At 39.8% G+C, this 10,657-nt stretch overlaps 1 protein-coding gene across 9 annotated transcripts; it reads right to left on the bottom strand.

The window, feature by feature from the left end:
• Positions 1–102: 102 nt before the first annotated feature.
• Positions 103–10,649, bottom strand: LOC105457115 (WD repeat, SAM and U-box domain-containing protein 1-like). Of its 9 annotated transcripts, none has more exons than XM_011701585.1 (19): positions 10,524–10,649; positions 9,688–10,310; positions 6,911–7,044; positions 6,617–6,788; positions 6,195–6,340; positions 5,810–6,036; positions 5,486–5,724; positions 5,312–5,402; positions 5,133–5,236; positions 4,930–5,072; positions 4,675–4,867; positions 4,457–4,602; positions 3,938–4,164; positions 3,552–3,811; positions 3,383–3,473; positions 3,037–3,131; positions 2,792–2,953; positions 2,575–2,719; positions 103–2,466 (listed from the first exon to the last, which is right to left on the bottom strand). In XM_011701585.1, the coding sequence occupies exons 3-19, from the start codon at positions 7,015–7,017 to the stop codon at positions 2,306–2,308; spliced, it is 2,709 nt and encodes a 902-aa protein (XP_011699887.1). In that variant the 5' UTR covers positions 7,018–7,044; positions 9,688–10,310; positions 10,524–10,649; the 3' UTR covers positions 103–2,305. The 9 variants fall into 9 exon arrangements, with proteins under 9 accessions (XP_011699887.1, XP_011699883.1, XP_011699882.1 ...); XM_011701581.1 differs by lacking the exons at positions 9,688–10,310; positions 10,524–10,649 and adding exons at positions 7,134–7,815; positions 9,163–9,470; XM_011701580.1 differs by lacking the exons at positions 9,688–10,310; positions 10,524–10,649 and adding exons at positions 7,134–7,815; positions 8,244–8,415.
• Positions 10,650–10,657: the final 8 nt, after the last annotated feature.

Below are 10,657 nucleotides of genomic sequence, written 5' to 3'. Positions count from 1 at the left end.
AGTGAAGAAGGCGTACGAGAAGGAAAAAAAAATCAAGGAAATTATCTAACAATAAGTAGCCTCAAGGAATTTTACACAACCGTCAGTCTCTACCGATATATATTATTTTAGTATCGATTTTATTATTTGTATATAGCTATACAGAAAAAATCACGCTTACAATTGTAAAATCGCTTAACGCTCAAGCTCGATTGCGTCGGACTTTCCTTCGATAGCGCGATTCTAAACGTGTCACTCCCGATCGCGTTATTACGTTAAAAACCGCATCCTTCCGATACACAAGTTTCAAACGATTTCTCAGTTATATCACAGAAATACAGACTTTGAATTCGAGTGTCAATTTGAAAACATACAATTACAAAATCGTGTTCGTAATGGGTGATTGAAAAGTTTGTAGAAATCATGTAAAAACCTGTGTGCGTAAACGCTAATTAGAAACGATCGAGTTCTATTTTTTAATCAACTGACTGATTTCTCAGAAAGAGAAATAAATCGACGGTTCACGTTCCTCCAAGCGATACACGCGATACATCTTGTCGTTACAATTTTATATACAGTTTTCGTAATTGCTGTTTAATAACACTTAAGACTACTGTAAGAGATAATACGGTGTTATTATAAAATGATTATAGCTATTTATATCTATATCGTCGATCTAAAAAGTGTATAACAAAGTCCACAGCATTTACGACAATCAATAGAAACGAACAAGCACTTTGTGCTTGCTATCGATAACAATTGACATGTTAAAAAAGAAAATGTCTTTGTTAGACGTCAGTGCAACGAGTAAATAAAAAATATTAACAATTAACATATTGCAGCTTAATATTTGCGAATAGAAAGTAACACAGTATTATCGCACGCAAGTCACATATGTTATAACATATTTCTGTTAATACTGTATATTACAAAGTTATATATATCAGAAAATAACTATTTGATAAAACGTGATAATGCTGTAGATTAGAAAATCGCGAGAGGTTTCCTTAATATCTTGTCGAGAAATACGATAAATCTCGTCTCGTTATGTTAGGCACAAATATTTCTATACTACTAAGTAGCATATTTATTCTAAAACGTGTTTATAACGCGCAAAAATTTTCATTACTTTACTTACTAAATTGAAAACTTGGTTTTCAATTGTTTTCAGTACTTAAAGATCTCAACAATTGTAAGATGAAAATTTGCAACTTTGCACCGCAGCGGAAAATTGTCTTAGGGCCATTTAGCATCCAAAGAAATAGTCGAAAAGCTATACGGAAATCATTTTCTTCGGCGCTAAATAATCCTAAATTCTCTCTCTGGTGCAAAGTTAACCCTGTCAATGCAATCTTATGCTCGAAAAATTGGCTCTAATATTAATATTGATAACAAGAACGCACCTTGTACAAAATCATAAAACCCTTCGTCCCGTAACGCCGCAGGATCGAAAATATCTTCGACCGAGCGTACGCGAGCTGAATTATAAAAAATTTGGAATGGAGATGCAAAAGAGAGTGACAAAAAACGCACGCCACGTGCTCGACTCAATTCGAGAGACTTGTAAATCCCGTTTATATATGTCTAGAATCGATATAAAATCCTGTGTATCCTCGATATGTTTCTAGCTACATGTATACGTATGTACGTTCAACTACTCTGTAATAATCTTGATATTTAGACCAGCGTCTTCGCTATATCCATAAATCTCGAAGATTGTCCATAAATTTTTGTAAACTTGTACTTGTTGCTTTGCATCAGGTATCTGGATCGTTGCGTGTATTGTACACGCGCTATATTATCGAATGAATCGGAAATCTTTCGATAATATCCATTCCTAGACAATATTCATTCCTAGACATTGCTTCCCGATATCGATAATGCATCGATCGGCGGTTCTTATGATATGTGAACCGCTTCTCGGTAAAAATTATGACAATACTTCTCTTAAATACTGTTAAAACGTGTTCTCTCTAAGCATATCTCCAATAATTCCAATTTCAAAATCTCCTCGAAATAAAAGATCAGGAAATTCTTTCCTGTAACGGCCTCACGCGGTATCCTTTCGCGGTCATTTTTAATTATAATATCGCTAAGTCTTTCATATTTTTACATTTGTCTAATTGGTCCGCAGATACCGATCGATGTTCGAATTTCCTTTGATTCTTAGAGTAAAGAGAACAAATCTTATTGCGTTAAAACCACCGAATCTCCTGAATGTGTCTAAACGTACCGTAGAATAAAATTGCTTAATGTGTTATCATAAATTATTAACACGTGTTCTGCTTTTTTCTTTTTCTTCTTTAAGGTGCGCAAAAATGCCATACTACTGTGGTCCTTCTCCGTGAAGTAGAGTGAGTATAGCGTTTCTGAGAGCGAAATTCGCGGTAAAGGAAGTATCGTGCAACGGCTCGTTCGTCATTGGACTGGTGTACTTTCCGCATAGGAACCATTCGTTTATAGCCGCCCTCTCGTAAGTAAATCCATCTAGGAATAATAATTGCGCACAATTAGATTTACCAAGATAGACATCGCGTAGATATTTCGAAATATTTTTCTGATAAAGAAACGCTTTTTCGTGCGAATATTTTTTACCTGAGCACTGCACGGGTTCTTTCATTATCTCGTGCGTTATAGGACACAAGAATTCATGGGGGATCTCAGACTCGTCTATATTCTCCATAATATTGCAATCTTCACGCTTCAGCCAGTATAATTGTTTCTTCAATATTTCCACCGCCTGTAAAGATTTTAAGTTTATAATGAGTTTTCGATATAACGACCTAGATAGAATTATCGTAATGCTGTGCACCTCTTCGTCATCTTCGATTTCCAACCGGGATATCAATTCATTTTCTGACACGGATAGCAAATGTCGTCCTGTCAATCCCAGAGCGAGCACCTTCCTGGACAGTCTGGATAACCCAATGTCATTCAACCATTTCAAAGTATCGTATAGTTTCCAATCCGCGACCTGGATGACAAAATTTTATCAAATATCACCCAATTCGCGTATGTTTCGCTCATTTAGCATAATCGATTCGTTTAATTACTGACCCTCTTCTTCTTGTTTCGCAAGCTATCCATCAAATTACTTTGCGACACCAATTGCTGAGGCACCTTCCAAACCAAGACAGTTTTGTCCAATGCGCCTAAGAAAATTAATATTATTAACGTTAAAATATTTTTTCACCGATATTTATATGTTTTATATATAAAATGTGATAAGTAAATTTTTAGTTAAGCTTAAAATTTGTAGAATTTACAGAAACAAGATTCGCAAAGTAAACAACTTATATAAGAATAAGATATGCACAACTTGATAGTTGAGCTGTATGTATATGAATTTATTATATTATGCAATGTGAGTCATGAGAGATGTGAGTCATGGCAGTTTCAATACCTGTAGCGAAGAATGACGTGTCCTCGGAAAATGCGCACGACGTAACAAGACTTTCGTGATCCTCCAGGACGTACAAACAGCTTCCGGAAAACTGAAAGCACATCGATCTTCGTGAACATGTTCTCGTGTGTTTTTTCTTTAATCAAGCGCAAACGTCTTTGTCGCTCACCACGCTCCATATCCGAGCTGTCCTATCTGTCGCGACGCTACCCAGAACTTCTCCGTGGACGGGCGAGAAACGGACGCACATTACGTTTCCACCGTGCCCGGTCAAAGACTTCTTCTCCTTGTAACGCGATCCGATGTTATTCGAGCCGTCGTCATCGGGTGATGGATCATTTGAAATAATTATATGCCATAGTTTAACCAACGAATCGTTGCCGCACGTAGCCAGTAAATATATCTGCTGGTTCACATCTGTGTCCCTTGCTGCAAACGATCGTTGATTTTTATATTATTTACCAAAGATTTCTATAAAGTAGTGGATATTAATTTATTGATTATGATTTTAACAAAACTGAAAGTAGTAATGATTAAAATAGTTTTTTTCCTTACACGAACTGCACATTAAAGAGCATGGAGTAGGACTGAAGTCGCATCCCTGGACACCTAGATCGTGACTCGCGTCGCAAACTATCAATGCCTCTTCGCTCTTCTCGTCCAGAGTATCGAAGAGACGCCAGGTGCCCTCGTTGCCCGCGGTCACCAAGTATCGGGAGTCGTGCGTAAATGCAACGGTCGAGATCGCGTCGGCGTGACCCTCGAAGACACTGTAAAGTTGCCTAACGGTTATAGTTAACTGTCTACAAGTTGATCCATCGAGTCACTTACAAAAATCGCATCAAATTAATTTTTATACTATTACTTTATATTATATATAAAATTGCTCCGCAAAAAAAGCCATCTTTTTATTTAAGATTATATACATACAATTGTGACACAAAATTTATGATTTTAAGATACCTTCGAATTTTTATCTCTGAGATTCTCATCCTTAAAAATTTTAGTTTATAATTTTAATTAGTTTTCTTTGCGAATTATTGATTGTTCTAATATATTAATGTGCATACGTACTGCAACTGATCCATAGTTTCCACGTCCCACAGTGTCGTCTTCTCGTCGTCACCAGCGGTGGCGATCTTCGTGCCGTCAGGCGACCACCGACACACGCGGATGCCTGTCCCGGAATTGACGAAAGAGGATTTCGCTTGCTCTCCGGTCTGTTAACAGAAAATTGTCCGTAAGTAAGAAACTAAAAGTACAAACGCTACGATCGCGAAGAAATCGTTTACCTCTGTGTTCCAAACTAAGGTCGTCCCGTCGAGAGAACAGGAGGCAAGCATCGAACCGCACGGGCTAAACTCCACATAATTGACGCTGTAGGTGTGAGCGTCGAGTGGGCTGAACGGTTTTTCCTGTACTTTAATCACTTCCTCCCCATCCTCCTCCTCCGTTTCGATACTCCAAATGCGCACGAGTTTATCACTACAGATGAAAAAGAGTTGCGTAATTGCGTAATCGTTAGTTTCACAACTTCGAGGACTCACCCTGACGCCGAGGCTAAAAGATTATTTCCGTGGAAGGCAACGCTGTTCACCGCGCCGCTGTGCTCCTCCAATCTCTGAATCAATCTTACTTCGTTAGCGTACGTCTCGACATTTCTCATTAGATCGTGCTCGTGCATGGTACTCTAAAACGGAGACTCTCGTTAATGCTATCATTTGCAAATTATTATCCGTGACCAGCGTACCTTTTCAGGATCGAACCACTTCGTTCCAACGTTTCTCGAGAGTTCCGAATCGATAGTCAAGTTCCCCGTCAAGTCCCACGCAATCACCGATTTATCATTAGAGCCTGTAATTATATTAAATGCCAATTGTCGTGAAACGAACTTATCGTAAACTTTTCCGAAAAAAGCAGAGACATTACCTGTCGCTAATAAGCTTCCGTCACGTGAAAAAGCGCAGCAAGCTACGTATCTATTGTGACCGGAAATTATCGTCACAATCTTTCCTGTGCTCTATAATTAGATAGAATTAGATTAAAAATGATGAAAAAATTAGATCAAATCAGTTGATTCTTCCTTCAAGACAAATCTCTCACCGTCTCCCAAATTACTGCCGTTTTATCGAGGCCACAGCTGGCAATATATAATCCGTTGCTGCTGAAACGGACGCAAGTTAAGGCACTGCTGTGCTTTTCCATCACTCTGCAAAGCTGTACAGTGGCAGTAGAGGGTTGGGCCTCGCACTTATTCTGGCTCACCGTGACTTCCCACAATTTCACGTCGTGATCGTTGCCGCACGAGACCAATTGATAAAGCTTGGTATACGGCTCGTTACCTGCGATAATAACGTCATTTATCATGTACAGTAAGTCTCATCTTTCTCACCTGTTCAAAACAACGTGTATGTAATATCCGCTTACATGTGACTTCTTGGAAAGTCGAGAAGTCGCAGCAAACCACTCCCATGTCGTGAGCATCGTCGATCGAGACGAGTTCGGCGATATCTTGATTGCTAGAGGTACAAGTGTCGATCAGTTCGGCAGTGGAAAACAGCTTTAGGACACCCAACGTGCACGAGGTGATCAGCCAGCTCGAGTCCGGCGAGAAGGATAGGCTTTGCACAGCACCCTCGTGCTTTTGAAAACATCTACAGACCGAGATATTATATGTCTCATGATAACTTGAATTAGAACACTAAGAAAGAGCGAACGTTAATTACTTTGGAAAAAGCCTTGGACTAGAGCATACTTTTCATTGAACTGCTTAAACAAAAGAACAATATATATCCTCCGTAAAAGATCTTGCCTGATTAAATTGCGATGAACCAGATCCCAGATACAGACTTGCCCATTATCTCCGGCGGTCGCGAGTAACGTCGAGTCCGGCGAAAATCTGCAGACTCTCACCGCTTCGCCGCCCATTTGCACCATAGTGTGTATCTTCGTCCCCGTCTTCGAAACGACATAAATTTACATTAACCCAAGGCAATAATCGCTAGAACATGATTTACGATTTCAGACTTTTTACGTGAAACGACTGTATTCTTTTTATCGTTACTTGCGCAGCTAACTATAACTCGCTTTGACTTCTATAGATATGCATGTCGAATCAAAGATTCATTGTATCATTAATTTTTGAAATCGCAAAGAGAAAGTCGTGTTACAAAGCGCGCGTTCGCTACTTGCGCTCTATATTTTTATATAATTTTTCCACATTTTTAAACCTACACGCAAGTTCCAGAGCAGCGTGGTACCGTCTATGCTGGAGGTGGCCAGCATAGTGGACTGGGGGCTGACCTTAACCGAGGTCACGCCGTACTTGTGTCCCATCAGGGGTGAAAAGTAAGCCTCCACGTAGCCAGTGCCGGGCTGCCATTCCCAAACCCGGACGTGTTTGTCCCTGTGTGCGTGTTAAAAAAAAAAAAAAAAGACAGAGTGGAGATGAGCGTCGACCGCGGCTTAATACGCAGCGCGCGCCCAGCGCGCCGCGGAATTGTGCGCATATCGATAACCGATATTTACCCGGATCCCGTTACCAGAATGCAATCACCGGCGAAGTCGACGCTGTTTACATCGCTGGTGTAAACTGTCAGAGTCTGCAAGGCTTGCACGTCGCCTATGGCAGTCATGTTTTTTCAGATTAACGGGGTTCTTAGCTGTAAAGACGGTATGAAATGTTAATCAGCTGTGTGTCACTTCTCAAAGTCAAACGTCTAATGTCGTCTACTTTAAATTAAAGGGTTACGTGGTCAATTTTTCAACGCGGGAAACAATATACACAGCTCGAATGTGTCGTGTCATCCCTCTTGTCGACGGTACTGCTAAAGGAATGACGGATGATGAATTAATATCGCCGCCGGGGATGAAACTGTCTATCGATTAAAAACGGAGTTATATACAGACACGTAGACCACGACGGCAGATAGATACTGAACGTCAGAATATCGACGAGCCGTGATATCATATCGTTATATCATATAAGCCGGCGTTATAACTTCGATGGTATCTAAATTGATTATCATTTGTCGTGACGGGTATCTTTAGAATTGATGTATTCCTTCGCTGGAGGTATACACTCTGTCCATAGTTGTCATGTAAGAATGTCGTAAGGGTAACGAGGCACGTGAGGCACCTTTAACCTTCGCTTTTCGAACGCTCACGAAGCACATGTGCATGCGTTTCTCAATAATACATGTCCTGAATCGACTAACTTCTTCTAACAGGTGGGAATAAAAGGCAGCGGGGTTTCTCAAGTTTCTAAAAGTCAGACAGCCCTTGGCATTGACCGCCGCCGCGCGGTCATTAAAGACATTCCATGCAGGCGATTGATCCACCACGTACATTTTAGTCTCATCATCGTAATTGATTTTGCATTCACGGCCAGGGACGACATTCATCTATATCCCGTCCGTCTGGGAATTAACCGCCTGCAATTAAATGCCGCAATTTCGTCATTAAGACAGAGTCGTTCGGTCTCGAGCCAAGGCGGAATCGCTTAATTTTTTCTCGGGACACGAATGGAAAATTCTATTGTCCATTTTAAATATTTCAGATGTAGATTAACTTAATTTCGGTTTGAACGTGATTGAAGTTTACAGCTAATATAATATGTATATTTCGCGTTCTATATAAGATTTTTAATTTCCCCTTCGTCTATTTATTTATAACGCGATAAAGCTTACGGTTAATGTAATTTCACATTTTCGGTTCAAATTACTTTTTGTTTTTTTTTCTTATAATTTTAAGAATCTAAAAAAAAAATAGTTTTTATATCGAGATTAAAATGAAATTACATTGGTAGAAATAGACATTAGTACAGTATAGTAGCCATCACATTAATAATTTCTCCAGTTACCTGCGTACCCTGGCCACTCGATTTTTTTCGCAATACTCCGGAATTTATTACGAGCGAAACGGCAATTTTTCGCAACGTAGAGACGGAAGTGTCGGACTTAGACTGTGACAGTGACACTATCGCTGACGCTGACGTGTACGTAAAAGCCATCGATTGCGCTTATCTGTTTCATCTACGAACGAAACGGACGCAAACATTATATTGCATTATTACAGCCGCGATCGGTATCGCGATTAAAAAGGAAAAATAGCTCGCTATATAAAGCATCTCGCCGTCGATTGTATATAATTAATCAGATAAGGGCACAGAGCACAGGTCCCAGCGTAGCAAATAATACGTTCGAAAACTGTAATGCCGTGCGATAAACAAAAAGATATTGTTTATGCACGTGGCGGACACACGACGTTATCTATCTATTTTACGCGCAAATATTTTACGATCGTAGCGAAATGCATTATCCTTCGGTATTTGAAGAAAAAATTATAGAAAGTAAATTAAATAAACGTCACGTTGTGCCTTATTCATACGCGAGCCTAGAAACTTACAATAACGACAATATTAATCGTAATGAAATTGATGGTGCAGATATTTTAATTTTTAATCCCAACATGCAAAATTACCAATCACGTAGACTTCATTATGCTTATAAGAACATAAATAAGTGTACAAAGGGGAAATTAGAAATTTTTATAGAATGTGAAATTACATTAACCGTAAGCTTCATCGCGTTATAAATAAACAGACGAAGGGGAAATTAAAAAGTCTTATAGAACGCGAAATATATATATTATATTAGCTGTAAACTTCATAATAAAGATATAAACGAGCACATGAAAAGGAAATTAGTAAGTACGTAGAATGTAAAATTATATTAAATGTAAACTAAATGAACATATAAAAGGGAAATTGGATATCTTACGTATCTTATCTGCCGCAACTTGATATATCAACTCGTCACTCGGTCCGAAATTGACTTTCATCTGTCGCGTTTGAAAAACGCCGCGTGTGTTTACCGAAGAGTTAAATGACTCCGAAACATATTAATACCGCCAGTATTAAGCGTCTCGAACGACGCAAAAATAGCTATTTAATAATAATTCATCCGTTACGGCTCGCGTGGGTGGCGAGCCGTGTTATTTAATCCGTTATCAAGCCATTGAACCTTTCATTAAATTATTGACCAACAGTAAATCAGGAGTCAATCAAGCGGAAAGTAAATCGACGCTCTCTCCGAGGAGCATCTCCCTCCTGCTAAATATACATGCTCGTTAGAATCGTCAAGCGTTCAGTTAACAAATCCGACGGATGAGATATATATATATATATATATATATATATATATATATAATTGTTTGCGGTTTTGCGACTTAATTTTCCCCTCGCGTTGCTCCTCGTTCGGACGACGGGCAATTTTCATCGTCACCTCTCCTCATCTCGTACTCACTCGTAGCAAAGGCACATGTTCCAGACACTACGTCGACGGCCCTCGGCGGTGCCTTCGTCGCTATCCCGTCAACGAGCGGCACCCACGCGGCACATGATCCTTCGCTGCCGTGTGTGATCCCGTGTGAGCTACGTGCGTCTCTCTCTCTCTCTCTCTCGCGACGTAAGGCGGTGTCACATTATTTTTTCGCGATCGGCATAGCGCTCCCCTGATGCCGACGAGACACTTCAAGCAGGATACCCCGGACAGGGCACCTGTCACAATGAAGTTAAAAGCGCTAAACGCATGTCCACTCTGGCCGCCTCAGATCGATATTACAGAGGCGTAACGCGAGATATAAACTGCATGCGGCGTTCGCTCGCGCTCGTCGCTGCAAAATTGTAACATCGACGCGAATGTATATAACGCCCGTCTCGACCTGTGTCCCTCTCTCTTCTCCTTTTTTTTTCTCGCAGCCTCTCCGAGTCGAGCGAGATAATTTTACGCTCATCCGCGTGTTGCGCAATCCCGCAGCAAATTGAGCAAATTACTTTGTTATTCGAGGGAGCGCGACGATTATTAATAATTCGCCGTCCGTGCTCGCGACAACGCTTTTATTTAGTAATGTATATCATCAATTATATCTGTAAAATAATATAATTGTTAAGATATTTATATTGCATATTTATATACTGATTAAGAACAAAATTTGTACTCGTTAGCGGCATATGAATTCTAATTTTTTGTCTTCAAGGTAATTGACAAAGAAAATTAAATGACGTTTAGTCAAATCTGAAAGATGTATATATATATATGTTCAAAAATTGGAATAGATAATTGCGAAATAAATTTCATACGTGGCATGGCAGGTGCGTCGTTGTACCCACTTCGTAATAATTAATCCAGATTTTAATCGGATCTCGAGACGTGCGTAGAACATTCATCGAATCGCACGCCACAGACACGGCCTTTTGAATCCCTATGGTGAAAA

This window comes from Wasmannia auropunctata, unplaced genomic scaffold (genome assembly GCF_000956235.1).
Source record: "Wasmannia auropunctata unplaced genomic scaffold, wasmannia.A_1.0 LD335365.1, whole genome shotgun sequence".
Classification (NCBI taxonomy): domain Eukaryota; kingdom Metazoa; phylum Arthropoda; class Insecta; order Hymenoptera; family Formicidae; genus Wasmannia; species Wasmannia auropunctata.
The sequence above is the reverse complement of the archived record's forward strand: the minus strand, read 5'-3'. Positions and strand labels throughout refer to the sequence as shown.